At 37.1% G+C, this 20,876-nt stretch overlaps 1 protein-coding gene across 6 annotated transcripts in view; it reads left to right on the top strand.

The window, feature by feature from the left end:
* The window catches only part of Ptpn12 (protein tyrosine phosphatase non-receptor type 12), a 65,749-nt gene that overhangs the window by 6,265 nt on the left and 38,608 nt on the right, over window positions 1–20,876 (top strand). For 5 of the 6 annotated variants that reach the window (XM_036181128.1, XM_036181127.1, XM_036181131.1 and 2 more), the window contains exon 2: window positions 16,834–16,942. The exons of the other annotated variant lie outside the window; for it this stretch is intronic. In XM_036181128.1, the coding sequence (XP_036037021.1) occupies window positions 16,834–16,942 (109 nt within the window). The remainder of the gene's footprint in view (window positions 1–16,833; window positions 16,943–20,876) is intronic. 6 annotated transcript variants of the gene reach the window in all.

Here is a 20,876-nt window from a genome sequence, read left to right as displayed (position 1 = left end):
TTGTAACTTTGTGTGGGTGTATGTTTTCAATTCTCTTAGATACACATCTAAAAATGGAATTAGTGGAATTGTGCAGCTGGTTGAGTTTCTTCTAAAACTGTACATTTAACATCCCACATAATGGAATATATGTGGTTTCCAGTTTTGCTATATCCCCATGTCTATCTATCTGATTATTGCTATCTTTGCGGGTGTGAAATAGTATCTTGGGTTAGCTTTCTATCTTTCAGGATTTCGTATATGTAACTAGTTTTTGAAAGCCAGTGATAGGAAATATTTTAACATCCTTAAAATTGAGTTAATCTTAATGCTTAGTGTCAATAATTTGGTTACTGCTTTCTTGCCCATACTCTGTGTTCAGCAGACGTACTTAAATTTTAAATTTCAAAAGTAACAGCAGACCTTTTAATTTTCCAAACAGATCTTTGAACACTGCACTAAAAATTTACTTAATGTGTTAATTTCCTATTGTGATTTCTGTATTTATTTTTAGAATATTGTTGGGTTTTTTCAATATTTGAGTTTAGTTTAGAAGAGGTTTTGAAAGGATGAAATAGACATTAACATTCAGATAAATTTAATTTTTCATACATTAAACATGTTTATGTTTCTATACCACTCATTTCATTAAACTCATTTACATTTCTGACTAACCTCATCTGGAAATCTTTTAGACTAGAGGCCAGCACTTAATTCTTGAGCTGTCCCTATGCCTAAGTGTAAGCACTGCTGTCCATTGCATGAGTAGAAATTGTACTTAGGTTTACTGCTATTAAGACAAAGTCCATAGTAGTCTTGGACTCCTGTGAGAGCTGTTTTCCCCCCTCTCCTGTGCACTGCTGTGTCACACAAATGTGGTAGTACTTTTAGCAGTCAATGGGAAAGAAAAAGGGTGATAAATGATTAGAATGGTCAGTGAGATGACCCTGTGGGTAAAGGCCCTTTACTGCTAGCCTCAGGGTCTGTGTTCAGTCCCTTGAACCCACATGCGGAAGGAGAGAACTGAGTGCCCAGGTTACCCTCTGATCTCCACTTGAGCACTGTGGCATGCACACACGTGTTTGTGGAGAGGTGGCTCATGCTGCTCTTAAAGATGACCCAAGTTCGGTTCCCAGCACCCACATCTGGTAGCTCACAACTGCCTATGATAACTTCAGTTCCAAAGGGTCCTCTTCTGGACTCCATAGGCACCTAGATTCACATGTGTACACAATAACATATATATACATATATATATATATATATATATATGTATATATATGTATATATATACATATATATATATATACATATAAGTCATTTTTTTCTAGATTAAAAAGAAAGCTAGACTGAAGTAAAACCTTTAAAAGTATGGTTTTGTTATTTGCTGCTGCTTCTGCAAAAGTCTGAAAATACTGTCCTCTGTTTCTGTGAGTGCTGCTTAGTGCGCTTAGATATTCAGGGGTCATCTAAGTGGGGTATAAATCATGCACTTTTAAGGGTATTGTGTTAGAATGTTCGTTTTCTATAAAATACCCCATATTAAACTTATTGTTTTGAATTAATTAATGAAATCTGGATAACCATATCACTGTGATCTTGTGTGAACTGGTAGATGTTTGGGGAGTAATTACAAAGTAGTACTTGCTGTCTCCTTGCCTCCAGTTTCTTGTCTCATTCAGTCCATTCCACGGATCATATTCACTTTCCTAAAATACTTTGAAGTGTTGGTATCTTTAGACTAAAGGGAACCATACTAGTAAAATCAGAAGACACACGTTTAACCTCTTCCTTCTCAGTTGTATAGTTTCTTTTAATCTATAGACGACACACTGGAAGCTTGATTCATTTGTATTTCCTCTCTGCACCCTTAGTTTCTCATGTCCCCCTCCCCGTCTTTCCTCTCCTCCTCCCCTTCCTCTCTTCCTCTTTCTGTCCTCTCTTTGCTTTCCCTTCTCTCCTCTTCCTCTCCAGGGATGGAAGCAAAGGCCTTCAAGGTAAATACTCAACTGTACTATGAGCACTGTCTCCAAAACACGATTTCCTAGTTTAGAGGCCTGTATAAAAAACCTGTGTTGCTTGACCCGACGTTACAGAGCCTTCCTCAGAGTCCCACTACCTTTGCAGTGTAAATGCCTATACTTGGTGGTATGTGTTTTTTCTTCCTTCTGAAATAAGTTATTTCTCAGCTTTGAATGTATTTATCAAATAAATGAAATCTTGCATATATGTGGTGTACTGTTGGACATACTTCTTCTTAGAAATCATAAGTTTGCCTTTTACAGACTCAACTTCGAAGATAAAAAATTAAATTTTTTTTAGGCTGGTGTGGTGTCAGACTCCTTTAATCCCAGCACTTGGGAGGCAGAGTTCCGAGTTCTCTTGAGTTCCATAATAGCCTGATCTACATAGGGAGCTCCAGGACAGCCAGAACTACATAGAGACCTTGTCTCATATAAATAATAAGTAAGTAGATAATTTTTTTTTTTTTGCTTGTAGCCTAAACTGGCCTCAAAACTTGCAGTAGCCCTACCTCACCCTCTTCTATGCTAGAATTAGAAACTTTTACTACCACACCCTATTAAAAATGTAGATTGATTTCACTATTACCTAAAGTTTATAAGCAAACATGTACTTAATTCCCCGCTTTTCCATAATTAACATATCAATAATGTAGTTGATGTGAAAGCACTTGTTTTCCACTGTAAAATTGGATTTCTAATACCATGTAGAAAAAAGCCCTTTCGCCAGGCGGTGGTGGCTCATGCCTTTAATCCCAGCATTTGGGAGGTAGGTGGATCTCTGAGTTTGAGGCCAGCCTGGTCTACAGAGCTAGTTCCAGGACAGCTAGGGCTACAGAAAGAAACCCTGTCTCGAAAAACCAAAAAGAAGAAAGAAAACAGGTTTTGATTAGGTTTGAATTTAAAGGTGCTAAGGATATGAAATTGTTCTGAACCACCACTCTTCCAAAAAGAGGCTGAACTCAGTCGACGTTTTTCCTATTCTTACAGTGGTTACTAAGCTTTGTTTTAGATTCATGTAATTACTGACAGTGGTAGACACAAGATAAGCAGAGTGGCTTTGGAGTGTGAGGTGGGGATCCGGTTAATCTTGGGCGTTGGGACTGTATATTAGTCTACGCTTCCTGTAACAGCTTCTTTTTAGACTTGTTTTAAAATTTTTTGACATGTGAGTAACTAAACTAACTGGGTAGGCACTAAAGATGGTTACAGATTTGTTCTTTTCATCTGTAGTCTCTGTCATACACTAGTTATACAAGAAAAACAGTTATTGACATTTATGAGAGCTCACCATGTTCTAGGTACTGGGTTCGGTCCTCAGCTCCGGGGGGGGGGGGGGGGGGGGGGAAGAAATCTGAGTTTAGATCTCCAAACAACTGTGAAAAATCCAGGCACAGTGGTGTACCCCTGTAATCCCAGAATGCAGAGGTGGAGGCAGGAAGATCCCAGGAGCTCACCACCAGCCATCCTAGCCAAATCAGTGAGCTGTAGATTCTGAAAGAGGCCCCCCTCTCAAAAAATAGGTAGAGGATAACTGAGGAATACACAGAACATTGAACTGGGAAGAAATCACATTTAAAGATGTCTTTAGGTTTTAAGGTTGTATTTGTGCTCTAAACAAAGCAAGACAGGAAAGGAATTATAGATCCTGTGCTACAAATGTAAAGAACTTTTTTTTAATATAAGATCTTTATTGACAGATAATTCACATAGTATACAGTTTTCCTGTTTGCACAATTTGATAGACTTTAGTCCAGCATCCTCATAGGCCCATGTTTTAGAACATTGCTGTCTTCAATTTCTTTCTTTCCTTTTTTTTGGGCGGGGGGAATGCCGAATGCTGTTTATTGAAGGAGGGAGGAGGTCTTAAATATAGGCTTACAGCACAGTGGGAGAACCCTGGAGGGTAGAAGTGTAAAGAACTTTTTTTAGATCTTTTCCCCCCACCTTTGTATAGGATGGTTTTACTTCTGGTGTCATAGACTCTAATGTTAAAAAATACTGAAACTGGAAATTAAGGTTGATGGATCTTGAAAGGCAACAGGCTGAGTTTAACCCAAGACACGGAATGAAAACAGATGCTTTCCTATGACATTGTACTGCATAGGCTAGCATTTGCTTTTATTAGCTATAAAACATTAATAAAGCCTCCCCAAGTAGAACATAAATGTCTAGAAAATTTTCCAAAAACTTTTGTTTGATGTTAATAGCCTACATCCAAACTAGGTTAAGAGTATAAGGGAGAGGGAGAAAAATCTGTTGCCTAGGTGACTGCATGTCAGCCCTTCTGTGATTCTCCCATGTCTATTTGACATATTGGGGCTGTTTTTTTATTTGGCTTTGCTTCTCTGCACTCTTCTGTTTTACCCATTTCTGCCTAATAAAGGCATCCCTTACATCTTACAATAACTAGTCTCTTTTGAGTTTAAGGGAAAAGCTCAGAATGACTAGAATTGTTACAATCTCACTTTCAAGTTACTGAGGCAACTTGCCATTGAGGTGAGTGTTCTGTTGTGTTAAGTGAAGTTGGTCAAGGTGAGGGCTTATTCATATGTGTATGGGAGAAACTTGTGAAGCGAAAGGGAGAAATGTTTTACCAGGGGAGGAAGGCAGCCCAAGAAGTGTATAGTATAAGACAAGATGTTTTTCAAAACCAAACCTGAAGAAACTATTTTAAGGTTCCATCTGTCTTTTAATCACCTTTCTGTTATTGGAACAAATACTTGAGATTGTCACCTCTTAAAAGACATAAATGATACTTTGCACTACTGTTTTTGCAGTATATGTTAAGTCAGTGTTCTGTTCCTGAGCTAGTATCTTCCTAGCCCTTTAAAGCTTCTTATTTTATTATATGAATGTTTGCTTACATTTATGTATGTGCACCATGTTTGTGCCTAGAGAGCCCTTCGAGGCGGGAACTGGAGTTCAGAGGGGTTGACCTGCCCTGTGGGTGCTGGGAAGTGAACCGTGTCCTCTGCAAGAGCAGCAAGTTCTACCTGCAGGGCCATCCTCCTGCACACTTCGCTTTTGATATGGAGTTCTGCTAAATTGTCTGTGCTGCCCTTGAACTTGGGTGTGATTTGGGATTATAAACCTGTGTTATCAGGCTTGGCAAACAGTTGTATTTGCACTATACTTCCAGAGGATCCAGTTCATGATGGTTGGTCACATTGCTTTTTGCGTATATGACAAAGCAGTACATCATGACAGAGTGGCTCAGAATAGACACTGTCTCATAGTCAGGACATGGGAGGAATGGAGTTACCCACAGTCCCATCTGAGGGCATTCCCTCAGAAACTCAATGACTTCCTACTAGTCTTCACCTCTTAAAATCCTTCCCATTTCCCAGGAGTTTAATATAGTGCATAGTATGAAATCTTCCTAGTGTGTTAAAGAGAGGTGGGTATGGTGGTGCATGCCCTTAATCCCAGCACTTGGGAGGCAGAGGCAGGCAGATCTCTGAGTTTGAGGGTAGCCTGGTCTATACAGCAAGTTCCAGGCCAGCCAAAGCTACATGATGGGACCCTGTCTCAAAGGAAAGAAAAAGAAAGCAGATGTTACTTTCTGTTCATTCCAGTGTGTTCATTCCAATATATGACTTTTATCTGCTGCCCACTATAGAGGGCTATCTTGAGGATCACCTTTACTCTGTTTATTTTCTTTCTCTTCAGAATGGATTTGTTTTAATTTGTGCCTAATTTTGACATGTTACACATTTGTTATTGGGAAAATACTGGTTCATTGAATTTACTACCAACTTCTAAGTGTTAATACATTTTATTTATAATATCAAGTAATCATATGTGCTAATATTACCTCCTCACTGGAAAGTATTTAAACAGTGAAAGCTGTTAAGCTTGTGGTGAATTCAGGAGTGTGAGTGTGTACGTTTAACATTTTGAATTATTGCTTGAAGGCTCTATTTATGTCTCTTTTCCTTTGAAGTGATAGGCTTTTAATTGTTCATTTTGAAGGAAATGTCTGGGGTTTAGCTCTTTGTTGGAATGATTGCCTATACATGTGAAGCCCTGGACTTGGTCTCTAGCACTAGAAGGAAAAGGGAAGGAGGTTGTCTAACAGTTAACCAAGCTAGTATACAAATGATGTTCTATGGAAAGGTGGCTAGTTCCCCTTATAACTGAAAACCAGCCTAGGCCTCCTTTGTGCTAGGATTACAGGAATATGCTACCACATCTGGTCAGTTTGAAATAAGTTTCTCTTGAGGTTTCTTTTTTTTTATCCTATCCATTATTTATTTGCTTAGTGTAGTGGCAGTGATTGAATCAAAGACTTTGTGTCTCCTAGGCAAGAACTGGTACTGAATGGTAGCACTGGTCCACATCCCTAGCCCACATGTATTATTTAGAAATGTGTTGTTTAATCTGCAGGTAGTGCTGCTACTGATTTCTAGTTAGATCCCATTTCTCTTTAATAATAAAACACTATATAATTTTTTTTCTAAATTTGTTAAGTTTTATATTATTGTGGCCCATATTTATGCCCCATTACCTGGTCTGTCTTGGTCAGGGTTCCTTTGCACTTGAGGGGAGCATGTATTCTGTAGTTACTCGTGAAATAATTTATAGGTGCCCATTCTGTCTGGTGGATTGATGGTGCTGTTGAGTTCAATTATGTCCTTACTGATTTTCTGCCTCCAGCATCTGCCTGTTGCTGATACATAGGTGAAGGCTCTAGCTAGTAAGTGGACTCCAGTGTTCCTACTTCCATTTCTGTCAGTTCTGCCATGTGCTGTGATGAATTAGTGTTAGATGTGCACATAGACCATTGTGTCTTCTTGGAGAATGGACTCCTTTCTTGTTTTGTGATAACCCCATTAGTCTCCATCATTTAACTTACTGTAAAGTCCACTCTATCCAAAATAAGTATGGCCATTTTCTTGATTCATCTTAGAATGATAGATCTTTTGTATGTTACCCCTTTTTTGATTCAGGTTCTCTCTATAAAGCCCAGACTAGCCTGGAACTCTTTTTTTCCTGCCTGTGTCTTCTGAATGCAGAGATTACACGTATGTGTCACTACAGATGATCTGGTCATCCATTCACTTTTAATCTATATATGCCTTATTAAAATTAATTTCTGTAGTCAATATATAATTGTCTTGATTCTTACCTATTCTCATAATCCGTTGTAATTGATGCACTTATATTTATATATACTGACATTCAAATGGTTAGTAATTTACAGCAATGTCTGCTATATGTGTTACGTTTTATGTTTTCATTGTTCTCTTTTTAATCTTCTACTCTTTCTGCCTTTTTGGCTTTTCACTGAGCACATATTATTTTCTCTTTTCTTTTATTTGTATTCTTTTCACCTTTTAAAGTGATTGACTTATAAGTTATTATGTACATTTTCAGTTAATCTAACTCACTTTTTACATTTTTAAATAAGGTAAGACTTGTATTAGTTTATTTTGGATGTTGTTGTTGTAGTAGTATTGTTTTGCTTTGTGTGTGCTCCACTCCCACTCCATGCCTGTGATAAAATACCATGAATGAGCAGCTGAAGGGAAAACTTACTTTGGATCTAGTTCCAAAATGTTAGATGTCTGTAATGGTGGGAAGGCATGGCAGCAGGATCAGGAAGCTAGAGTTTCCACCCCCTGAATACATGGGAGGCAGAAGGTGAACTCAAAGCCTATCCTCCATGACACACTATCTCCACCAAGGCCCATCACCCTGAAGTCCCATCACCCCCAAACAGCACTACTAACACCATCTGAGACTCAAGCATTAACAGATGAGCCTGGAAAGGGGCACTTTTCATGACTAAGTACTTACTCCTTTCTCTTATTTCTTCTTTACTGCTAATATTATTTCATTTGAACATAATCATACACAATATACACATAGCATGTAATTTTTTGTGCGAACGTGTGAATTTTTTACCTGTTAGATTAAGAATAAGTGAAACAGCAGCTTTAGTCTAGCCTATACTCCTAGGAGACAGGGAGAAGAATACTAAGTTCAAGGCTTATCTGCGCTATGGATATGACTTCAGGACTAACTTTTACAGCTTAGTAAGAAATTACCTTTATTTTTTTTTTTCAAGATTTTATTTTATTCTGGTTTCTGGAATCACAAATAATTCTTATATTTGGCCTTCTTTAGGTAAAGTCACAACATGACTCTTCCACAGGTATCATATCAGATATCTGCACACCAGATATTTACATTATGATTTACTTTATAACATCAAAATTACATTTATGAAGTATCAATGAAATAATTTTGTGGTTGTGGGACACTACAACATGAAGAACTATATTGAAGGGTCACAGCATTAGGAAATTAGAAACATAGGTATATGGCATAATAATTAAGAAAAGAAGGTAAATAATTATTGAACACAGGAGAGCAAACTATCAGCCTTTCCAGTAATCAGAGAAATGTAAATTGGTGATCATTAATTTTCTTTGGAGGGGCTAACTGATTTGGCAAAATCCAAAAATTTATAACTGAAAAAATTAGAAACAATAGCAGTATAGAAAAAGTGGTATTTCTAGGTCTATTCATGGGAAAGTAAAATGGTGATGCCTATTTGGGAGAGCAGTTGGCCACTTGTAATAGAATGCTGTCTAACACACATCAAATTCTTGAGTCTTTCTGTAGTTCATGGATATATATACAAAATGGTATGTCCTAGTAGATCATTTAAATTTTTGTGAAACTTTAAGTATCTTTTAGTAAGATAATTTACCCTGCTGACACATATATAAGATGAGGTGGACTTTCAAGGAGAGAGAGATTTTGCATTTTCCCTTTATACTTGGAGAAAAGAGTTAGTGGGCCTGAAGTTGCTCTTCTTAGGAAGATCTGCTTTGTATAGTAAGCCCTAGCTGATATCTGGGAACTTGGGCTTTTAGAAGGGTTCCCTTGTTAAAAGTGGTTCATTGTGTCTTGATTTTTCAAGCAATGTTGTTTATGTTAAACACCTGCCTTCATGCAGGATTTTAGACGGTTGAGATATGCTGCTCCAAGAGTGCCTTGTGGCTCAGCAGTGAACCCTGGGCACCGCCTCTCTAGTGAGTTTGTCTGGTAAACAACTCTTTACACAGCCTGTCACAACTGATTCAGGAATTCATGGGTCCTTTTGACATCACTGAGAGCGAGCTGTAGGAAACTTGTACTTCCTGGCTTTCTTCTCCTGGGCTTTGTTTCACACACCTTTCTCTCTGCTGCTTTTATTTCGTATCTTCTGGCCATAGCTCTGAGTGTGATTACATTTTGGATCTTCCTGGATTCTTTGGCAAGTTTTTTTTTTTTTTTTTTTTTTAATATGTAAGTACTGTCTGACCTCTTTGTTTGGCACATGACTACAGAGCTACAACCCTGGAAAGAGCAGATTTTGATGGACATCTAGAGTCCTTGCCAAACTGGGGAAGAACATTCTTCAGGAGGGAACAGATGAGCATGTTTGACAAACGGAAGGCTAGTAGGGGCTGGCACGTGAGGTGGTAAGATTAGGAGATGAATCGGAAGTAGGCTGATTAGCAGGCCAGAGGAAACAGGATGAGGTTTCATTAGTACACTGCTGGGAATTGAACCTTGGTCCTCATGCGTGTGTTAGATAAGTGCTCTATCCCTAGCTGGAAAGTATGAGTTTATGCCAGGTATACTGGTATATGTTGTCCCACCCTCACCCTGCTCCCAGGCAAAAATAAGATTTTTTTTTTTAAGAAGCTGAAGTTGAAATAGAAGCTTTGCCTGATGAGATTGAGGGTAATAAGTGAATTAAAAAAAAACTTTGTTCACAGCCCGGCATGGTGGCACACACTTTTAATCCCAGCACTCAGGCAGAGCCAGTTGGATCTTTGTGAGTTTGAGGCCAACCTGGTCTATAGAGCGAGTTCCAGGACAGCCAGGGCTGTTACACAGGAAAACATGGTCTCAAAAACAAAAAAAACCAAACCTTTGTTCAGGTATGTTATTTAAGACAAGATGACTTTGGCCGTAACTCCCTGAGTGTACTTCATTTCCTCAGGTCTCTGATGCTAAGTAGGTTCAGGCCTGGTTAGTACTTGAATGGAAGAACAAGTTAAGGCAAACTACTCCACTTTATTTTTTTTAATCAGTTTCAAATCAATATGATTAAACAACAATTTTAAATTTTACTCTCTCCAGTTGTACAGGCTATATTATGTAGCTCACTTGAGTGTGTTATAGATGTGATTAGAAGGATGTCAGTTCATTAACTGTGGTGTTCTGAATGTAATTATCAATGCCTATTAATGTCTGAAAGATATGCTCTGTTTTACTGAATGTATAGAAGACACCATAGCACTATGGAATAGAAAAGATTACATCTATCAGACAGTGGTTATAGTCATTGTCAGTAGTGATGGGATTGAAAGCCAGGGATGGTAAATAAGAAGCCCTAAACAGGAAAAATGATGTGAAATCAGTCATCATGATGTTGATGATTGCATCTGAATCATTAACTTTTTTTTCTTCAAATTTTTGATGCCTCTTGAGATTACTAACAACCTGCTAAAAGTAATTTCAGTAGAGATATAACAGAAAAAAATTTTTTTCAGAAGGTTAGTAGTTTACCAGGAAATGTTGGGTTTTTTTTCTTTAAAACTTTGACCACAGCTTTGTGGCACTCTAGTCTTGTAATAATAATTATTTTCCATATAGTGGTGAATATATTTGGGCTGTTTAAATTGCAGATGTGATAATTGGCCTGTGCGATGTTTATTTTGGCAGTGATAAATATCCGTGCTGTAAATTTTTTTAGTTGGAGGTAAAGAGAATTGATGCTATTGTCAGTTAATGTATAACAGTGAGTATTTTATTAATGATGGGTTGCTTTAGTCCCCTATGAAAATTGGTGCCTGTTTTCTTGAAGATAAGATACATCATCATTTGAAGTGAGATATTACTAGGAGCCACATTTGTGTGTGTTGTTGGAGACAGGGTCTCAGCCTGGGATGACTTCAGACTCTTAAGTAGCCAAAGCTTGCATTGAATTCTTTATTTCTTTCTTTCTTATTATTATTTTGAGACAGGGTTCCAGCATGTAGTCTTGGCCTTCCTGGAACTCTCGGAGATCTGCCTGTTTCTGTCTCCTCTAAGAGCTGGGATTAAAGACAAGTGCTACAACTTTCAGCATTTCCTTGAATTTTGGATCCTCTGTGCCCCAAACACTGGGATAATTCTAGTTATGCACCACTACACCCAGATTAGGAGCCCCAGTTTTAATGCCTGGAGTTTGGGATTTCTGAGATGTTTACTGTGGGGACAGGGAGAAAAAAAATCTTTGGAGTTGGAATTAACTTAATTAATAGACATTGGCTGCATGAGTTTAATGGGTGGGGAGGCATTAGATAAAGAAAAGGAAGGTGCTGGTAATAGAAATGAGCCTGCCCTGTGAACTGGAGTGCCCCTCCCCACAGACACCCTTGTCCAATTTACTGTGTAAAGTAAAATTTTCTTTTGTAGTTAAATTTGTTCAACAAAACTAATGCATATGGCAGTTTTTTTCCCAAGAGAGTTCTCTATGTAGTCCTGAATGTCCTAGAACTCACTTTGTAGACCAGACTGACCTCAAACTAAAAAAGATCCACTTAACTCTGTCCCCCTATCCCTCCGAGTGCTGAGATTAAAGGCATATGCCACCACACCTGGCAGCATATGGCAAAATTTTATTACATTTGTTTATTATTTGGGGGGTGTATGTGTGTGTGTGTGTGTGTGTGTGTGTGTGTGTGTGTGTGTGTGTGTGTACACCACAGTGTTCATGTGGAGCTCAGTGGACAACTTTCAGGAGTTTAGTTCTTCTGTGTGAGTCCTGGGGTTCAGACTCAGTTCATCAGACTTGGTAGCAAGCGCCTTTATTCTGCTGAGCCATCTCACTGGTCCAGTATGGCATAATTTTATTGGTTTCTGATTTAAATGATGTTCTACTTTTATTTCTATAAAATATCTTCATGGTAAGTAAAGAATAAACTTAGATTAAAAGTTTTTGTCTAGCTAGGAGTGGTATATACCTGAGGTCCCAGCACTTCAGAGGCGAATATCTGTCATGGATTTTAGTGATAGGAGCTGTTGTTAATAAAATGTGAAGCTCTGGCCTATATCTTCAGGGAGTTCTAGTTCTATCAAGGATGATGTGTTTGTATATTGGGATGTGTCATTGACTAGAGGTACATATAAAGAGCTGAGATAAAGATGAGGAAGCAGTTTGGGAGGAAGTAGATGGTGGAGTGTGTTACAGTACTTAGTCTCAGGAAAATGTTTCAAGATGATTTCTATTCTGGTATACTGAGAAGCAAAGACAAATGGAATAAATGAAACAGAAGTCAGCTGGAGTAAAGCACACAATAGATTTTGTTTTTGTTTTGTTTTGTTTTACCTAAGAGACGCTGAAATTCTCATTTATTTACCTCATATATCCTTTGTTAATCAGTCCTGCCTATCAGCTTCAAATGAAAAAATATGGTGTTTTTTGCCAGTTTCACTTGCTGATGTAAAGTTTTGCCATGTTTGTACAGGGTTAAATAAATAAGTCTGGTGTTTTACAACAGAGACTTAAACTTTTTTCATTTGGAACCCATACAATAGATATACTGATCAAACATTACTGATAATAAATCATAATTCTTAAAAACAATTCTTTGGCATGCACATAATTATACTATTTATTTAAGATGAGTAGGGCTAAGGATGTAGTTTAGAGAGGTAGAGTGCCTGGCGTTGAAATCCACACTAATTAAGGGTTTAAGATTAGAGAGATGTGAATGCTAATAAGGTAGATATGCTTTTAAAAAGCTGCTGAGCTCAGCTTTATAACATGGGTTCTGGATGTAACTGAGGTCCCATGCTAATTGCAGCAGTACTTTATCAACTAAATCATACTAGTTTGATTTTATTCAAACATCCTAAGCCAGTACAGTCCAGAGATAGGCTAATTTGATAGTTATATGTTAATTAATAACAATATTTTTAAAAGTCTGTTTTCTGTAATTAAACCATGTTTTTACAGGAGCTGAAAACTGTGTGTGTACAATTTAAAAAAAAAACAGTACTATAGTTGATTTCATATGGTCCTCTCAAATCTGAGTTGAGTTGTTTCAGGCAGTAACTGTTGCATGCACGAGGGCATGCACAGGGGGTGCACATTGCATGTTAAGGAAAAAGACTATAGTCAAGTCAACCAATCCATCGCAGATGAGCATGAACCTCAGGTTTGTGTGCTTGATTTTAGATTAATTCTTGGTTATTTTGCGTTCAGAAACTCTGTACTGTTGCCAGTTTTTCCTCCATCTACCACATTCTGTCAGTTGTAAGAAGTAGTTTTCCTGTGTCATTTTCAGAATATTTTAATCCTGTATTAAATCCTTGTAAGCCCTTTTGTTATAGCCCATGCTTCTTCTTTCATTTGTTACTCAGCTATGGTATTCCTTCTTCTACCCTCCCTAGACTTTTTAACTACATTTTTTCCCTTCCTTACTAATGCCTTCCCTGATTTCCTATGAAAAATCCCTAAGCATCCTTCTTGGAATTATTTGATATTGCAAACCTATATGTAAAATACAAAGGAACCTAATAATTGAAAAACTTCTGTTTTACCAAGCTAATTAGTCAATACTCCTTCAAAGTCTTGGTCAGACATACAGCAGCAGCACCTGCCAACTGACTAAAAATGAAAGTGTTCTAGTTAATTTACTCCAGACCTATTGAACATCTGGGGCCCTTGGCAGTCTGACATTCTAAAATGCTTTACACTGTACAACAGTTCCAAGGAGACAGATTGACCCACAATATATTTCTCTTTGAGACTCTGTCTAGGAAAGGTTTCAAAGAAACAAATCTGAAGTACAAGTAATTTTAAAAGAATTTTTAATTGGCTAATAGTAATTAGTGATTATTGAGCCATTTTATGTGTCAGACTCTTTGCTGAGTCTGGAGGTCTTACCTATTTTATAAAGGTTGTAACTGGATTAAATGTGATTATCCAAAATTATACTAAAATTTTAATTAATGCAGCTAATTGTATAGCTGACTACATTTTTGATAGGAATAAAGTCTCTACATAAATGTCTTTTTAATGCAGCTTGATAGACTTCTGGATGTTGACCTTTTTCAAAGTGAAAAGCAAAGTTTTATTCTGTTTCATGTTGCATATCTCTAAAGTGTGTGATGATTTTTAAGATACTATATTTAATTTTGTATGTGATTTTTAATTTACACATAACTGTAAATATATATCTGATACATTGTGACATTTTAATGCATATGTATATGTATATGTATCTGTGTATGTCCATACACACATATAAAATATGCAATGACCAGATCAGGCTGAATATACCATTTATGTAGACTCTAGGTTGGTTTTTGTCTTATTTTCATAAAACATTCTTCATTTTAAAGTTGACTATATAATTCATTCCATGATATGTCAGGCTTTAAGAACATTGGATAAATAAAAATTCAAACTTAAGTACTTATTTATGACATAAAAACATTCTCTAATAATTACCAACTTTCACATAAAAACTTTGTAAATATATTTTTCAGTAATTTTCCCACAAGGAAAGTGCTTGATGTGAGCAGTAGGTGTTCTAGAAGTATGATAGCATCTTATACTTCAGTTTGGCCCTGTTCCTTTCTTTGTAGTTAACTCTTGTTTCTGTAATAGTGATATAAAGTACATTTCTTTTCTGCCAGTGGTTCTTTGGCTGTTTAAATTGAGATTCTTCAAGTTCGATATGTCACATAATACTTTATTTTAAGGTACTATAAATATCTTAAAATAAATCTTTTCAGATATCTGATCTTTGAGCAGAGAAAATAGATATGCAAGATGTGATTATTAACAGGGACTAATGAAATCTATAAGCAATCTTTCTGCCTTTTCCTTTGCTTTATTTTACATTTAATTTTTGGGGTAGGCAATACATTCATATAACATGAAAGTGTGAAAAGACATAGTACTCTCCTTCCTGTCCATTTCTCAAGAGTTCTCATTTCCCTTCCCACAATTGCAACCTTTGGTACTTGATTTCTTGGAGAGATGTTTTATACATATGTACAAGCAGACATGTTTTAAATTCCTTTAATGTTAATAGTAGAGCACTTTTGTGTTTTCTTTTTACATTAAATGAGAATTTTTGATATGGTGCCATATTACTATATTCAAGACAGAGCTTCCTTCCTTGCCTTTTAGTCATATTTAATTGTATGAAACAAATGTATACAGTTCTACTAAATAGGCTGTTTTTTATTGTTTGTGGACTTCTGCTATTATGAACATACTGCAATAAAGAGCTTTGTGTATACATTAGTTCATATGTGTGCCAGTTTTATCTTGAGGCACATGTGTAGAAATTTAAGATGTGTGGATTTGTAACCGCCAGCTGTTTCCTTGTTTGGTAATGTTCTTTTTGGACCCTGTCATATTGACATCTGGCTCCAATGTAGCCAGGGTCTTGATCCCATGAGTGCTGGGGTTGCAGGCATAAGGAAGCCTGGATGGTTTATACATGTATATGTATATTTTGAGATTTTTATCACTATAGGAAAAGTCACCATAAGCATGTGAAATTTTACTTAGGCAGTGTGCCATTATATGGCGTGATTTTTCTTAAAAGAAAAAAAATGTGTATTCCTGTGTTCTGTCTCTAAAATTTAGTCTTTTTTTTCCTAAGTAAAACAAAAATAACCATTTCCCATGTAAGTGCCTGTGTGTAAAATTATTTAAAGTAATATCATAACAATATGACAAAATTCTTGTGTTAAAATTCTCTGATTTTTTTAAAAAAAATAGTCATGAAAATTATTAATTGCTTGAGTATCAGCATCATGGGCTATAAAAATTAACTGGTCAAAAAAATTAAATTGCTACCAGGTTTTTTTCATTTCATATGTATTTAATAATTTGAGTACTAAAATAAAAGTGCTTTCGATATGTCTTTAATCCATCAAGAAAGTAATCTTTGAAATTAATTTTTAGAAGTGTAATTGAGTAGAATCTAAACAATTCACAATGCCAACTTTCAGTTCTTCTGAAAGCAGGAAGTATATTACTGACAAGCAGAAATATTCCAGCCCAAGGAACATCCCTTACTGCCATATGTGGTAAGAATTTGTCACTAGCCCACAAACCACTTCTGTAATACAGTGAATAAGCAGAACTAGTCTTTGTTGAACATTTCCAATCCAGTATGAAAGAACTTTGTTTAGCAGTGTTTTACAAGTAATTATTAGCGTATGCCTTGGAAAGAGCCTGGCACATCAAGGGTGCTCCAGGGTTATTGAGAGAAGAAGTCTGTACGTAATTCCTTGAGACATAACAACCCGGGTGTGGTGGTGCATGCCTTTAATCCCAGCAGAGGCTGGCAGATCTCTGTGAGTTCAAGGCCAACCTGGTCTACAGAGTAAGTTCCAAAAGCTACACAGAGAAACCCTGTCTCAGAAAACCAGGAAGACAAAAAAAAAAAAAAAAGAAAGAAAGAAAGAAAGAAAGAAAGAAAGAAAGAAAGAAAGAAAAACTTGCATAACAAGACCCTCTATTAAACACAGAATTCTCAGCTTTATTGATATCTTTAAATAAAATTCCTCTAGTTGTTCCCCTTGCTGTTCATTTGAAATAAACATTAATCTTACATTTGCACTTATTCTAAAAAGAAATTATTATTAGGGTTAATTTTTAAGGGATAGGGAAATTAACAGCTTAGAGGACTAGGAGAATTAGTTGTGAGGAATTGGGTCAACAGAATTCATTGAAGAGTTCTTTGTAAATCACTAACATTTTGAAAATATCAATGTTTCTCTAAACTTGAATTTTATTTTTTTGTATTTTAAGCGATTAAGAAGATTGTCTACCAAATATAGAACAGAAAAGATTTACCCCACAGCCACTGGAGAAAAAGAAGAGAATGTTAAAAAGAACAGATATAAGGACATACTGCCATGTAAGTTTGAAATGCCCTTGATAGAATAAAGAGAAATGCTGTGTAGCTTTTGTGACCCCACTAGCTTTGCTCCTGGACTGAATAGCTAAGGAGGTAGTGTCAGTCCTCCCCAGGGCACTACAGAACAATTCCTAACTGCTTCTTAGAAGCCCTTCTGTCTTGTAGCATTTTTTAAAAAAGTAATGTAGACAATTGGGATAGTTTCTTAAATGCTGAAACACTGATTTATCTGTTAGCTAATCACAGATGAACCTTAATTGATTAACTATGGATGAAAAAGTAGGCCATAAGGTGACTCAGAAACCTGTGTCTGCTGTCCTCAGCAGTCTATGTATCTAAGCATGTTTAAAGTTGAAAACATACTTTTATTATAATTATATGCTAAGATAATATTGTTTTCTAGATAAGTTACTTTAAACACATGCTTAACTCAGAGTCCACATTTTATAAAGGAAAATTTTACCTTAGGCCTGCTTTTTCTTAAAGCTGCCATACTGTTTCCCTTCAAGTGTCTTGAACTATCTACATTCCATAGCACCATTTCCTTACGTGTCATTATTAAAACTCTCTGAAATATCCTGATGTTCTCAGTGATCTAGTAAGTAACCTCACTAGATCCGGTGGTCTTTTTTCAGTGTTTTTTCTTTCCTATTAAGTGTTTGTATGCCATTGACATTTTCTGAAATTTTCTTCTTCCGTGATCACCCTCTTTCAGATCATTTCCTCCTCCTCTTGTCTTCCTGTTCCTCACTGATTCCTTGGGTGTATGCGTATCTGTATTCTGTACGGAGGGCTGGCCTGAAGTCAGCCTCCTGTTGAGTGGTTCAGGAGCCACTCTGGTTTTGTTTTCCTTTTTTTGAGATTTTGATCTCACTGTGGCTAGGGCTTTCCAATTAAGCTAGATTACCTGGCCAGCAGGCCTGGGGTATCTGCCTGTGTCCACCTTTTTAGTGCTGGTGTTCCAAGTACCACTCATGCCTGGCTTCTTAGGTCTTCATGGGGGACTGAACTCAGGTCTCACGCTTGCACAGCAAGCGCTTTCTGACTGAGCCGTCTCTCCAGCCCTCCTCATTGGTCTCTTTACCTCAATTCAGTCTTTCTACTTTCTGTTAACTGTTCTGCATTATTCTCAGGTATGGATTGTGTGACTCGACAGTATTAATAAAATTAACAAGGGATAGCACAGAGTAACAGTGATGAGTTAACCACTCTGGAAGTTCAAATCTGGACATCATCAATTTGTAGCTGTAAGACCCAGGATTTATAGTGTTCGCTGTGTCTAGCTTTTCTCATCTGTAAATTGGAGTTATAGTGACAATACTTCTAAGGACTGTTTTGAGTGTTGGATCAGATATCTGCTAATCTAGCACAGTAACCACTCAAGGCTTTTGCTTTAATCTGTTCAGGCTGTCATTTGAAAAATGCCATAAACTTGGCGGCTTATAAACAAAAGTACATTGAGAGAAGTCCAAGATCAGGGCACCAGTAGTGTTGGTATGTGATGAGTGCTCACATTCCCTGGTTCATAGTTGGTACCTTCTCGCTGAGTCCTCATGTAGAACAAGGAGCAAACAAGTTTCCTTGGGCCTCTTTCACAGTGGCAGTCATTGCATTCATCAGAACTTGCTCTTCTCGCTTCCTAAAGGCTCTTCTCGTTGATATCATTGCATTGGGAAATAGGTTTCAGCATTTGAATTTGAGGGGGTACAGTCAGTTAGACCATAGCATTAATCCACCTTGGAATGGGAGTTGACATGGATTTCTGGATACTTTATTAAACATAACATAAAGGTCTTCATGTGACCTTTCAGTACTGTCCACTGATTTCTCTGTAGTCTAGAGAAATAAATATTCACTGGGTCCAGGTTTCTGTTTTCACATTCATTTTACAAAAAGTTGTGAGCATAACCTTTGGGCTGATGATGCAGAAAACAAACAAACATGCAAAAATCCCTCATGTTCTAGCCTAGGTGTTAGTGAATGTAAGTTCACACAAGCTCTATCTTGTGATGATCAGTGCTAATAGGAACCATATATAAAGGGTAAGGGCCATTGAGAAAGCTGGCCTACAGTGGGAGAGATGAAGGTCAGTGACGGTGTGCTAGTAATTGGTTGCTGGTTTCTGTGATAAGTAGGTTTTTTCCCTCATAATCATATTTGCAGATGGAAAAACTGAGTCTGGAGAAGTTAAGTAATTTAACACAGTGCTCACATAATGAAAGATAGTTTGTATCCAAAGCCTTGAAGTGGCACTCAAGGATATTGGGCACAGGTGTTCTGGTGGTTCTGCTGCTCCCTGACTCTAGGGGTACTGCTGCACAGCCGCAGCTCGCCCTGCAGTGGAGACTTGTCTAAGCTGAAGGGGAGAAGCATTGCTTAGAGTGCCAGCTCTCGCCTTCAGTGGTAGAGCCAGGCTGGAGGACCTGTTCTTCCTTAATTATTGAAGGTTTCACAAGAAGAGTTGTAGTCAATTTCTGCCTGTTTAGATTTGGCATGTTATATTAGAAGCAATTGTACTTACATATTTGTTAGAAAATAATTTGTCAATTTCCTTTGAATGTTGAACATGTCCATTGTTCGTAGAAACACAAAGCATATATAATTTTTAAAGTAATTTATGTCATACACTAACCAGCCCAATCCAGTTTTAGGACATTTCATTACTTCCAAAAGTTCTATATTCTTTAGTCCCAGGCAATTGTCAGTATCCTTTCTGATTCTAGATTTGGTTTTTTAGAAATTTGACATAAACATAGTGTAATATGTGATCTGTTGTGCCTGACTTCATTAACTTAGCACATTTTTAGTTATATTTGTGGTGTTATAATATTAGTAGTTAATTTCTTTTCAGTATTGAAGAATATTTAATTCTCTGGCTATATTACATTTTGCTTATCCACTCTGCATTTTATGTATATTGTAAGGAATGCCACTAAAAATATTTCTGAACGATGCTTTTTGTATAAATAGAATTTTATTGTTCTTAGGTGCCTATGTAGGAATATAATTGTAGACCTACAGAAGTTTATATTTAACTTTTTTTGTTTTATGAGGCAGCAAGTTGCTGTATAGCCCGGGCTGGCCTCTACATTCTTCATCCCACTGCCTCAGCCTTGTAATGCTGGTGTTACAGGTGTGTACCACACAGCACCTGGCTTATGTTTACCTTTTTAAGACACTAAGATAAACTATATTCCACAGTCACTATATCCCCAACAGTGGTATATAAGGACCAGTTTCCCACATTCCTACTAACACTTGGATTTTGCTTGAGACTATGTCAGTTTGTTATTAAGCTACTGCCTTCAAGTACTCTTCTGCCTCAGCCTCCTGAGCAGCTAGTTACAGGTGTGAACCATTGCACTTACTTAACAGGTTTCTTCTTTCTTTTCATGTGTTTGGGTCTCTCACATTAGTGGTTGATAGTTCTCTTCAGTTGCTCTATAGGGCAGAGTATGAATCACATCCAGACTAGTCTCCCTCTCTGGATTGTTCAGGAGCCCTGTCTCTGCCTTTCAAGGATGGAATTATAGGTGGGCCATCACACTCAACTGCTCTAACCACTAAGACATTTCTTTGGGCCCAGGCTTTTTTATTATAGTTTTTCTAGTGGTTCTTGATATATTTCTAATTTTTTCTTGATATATTTCTAGCTTTCCATGTGCTGTTAGCCAATTCTTTGTATATCTTCTTTGGGGGTGAAAAGTCTTCAAATTGTTTAAACAAAACTTTATTTTAATCTTACTGTGTTAAAAGAATTCTTTCTGTTGTTGTTGCTTGGTTTTAGGGTAAAGAGCTTATAGTGTGTGGTCCAGGTTGGCCCAAACTTTTGATCCCCTCTGCCTTAGCCTCCCAAGTCCTGGGATTACAGGTGTGGGCCATAGTGTCCAGCAAGTGTTGTGTATATGTCCTGGATACTAGAGACTATTCCTAG

The sequence above is a fragment of the Onychomys torridus genome, chromosome 3 (genome assembly GCF_903995425.1).
Source record: "Onychomys torridus chromosome 3, mOncTor1.1, whole genome shotgun sequence".
Taxonomy (NCBI): domain Eukaryota; kingdom Metazoa; phylum Chordata; class Mammalia; order Rodentia; family Cricetidae; genus Onychomys; species Onychomys torridus.
The sequence above is the reverse complement of the archived record's forward strand: the minus strand, read 5'-3'. Positions and strand labels throughout refer to the sequence as shown.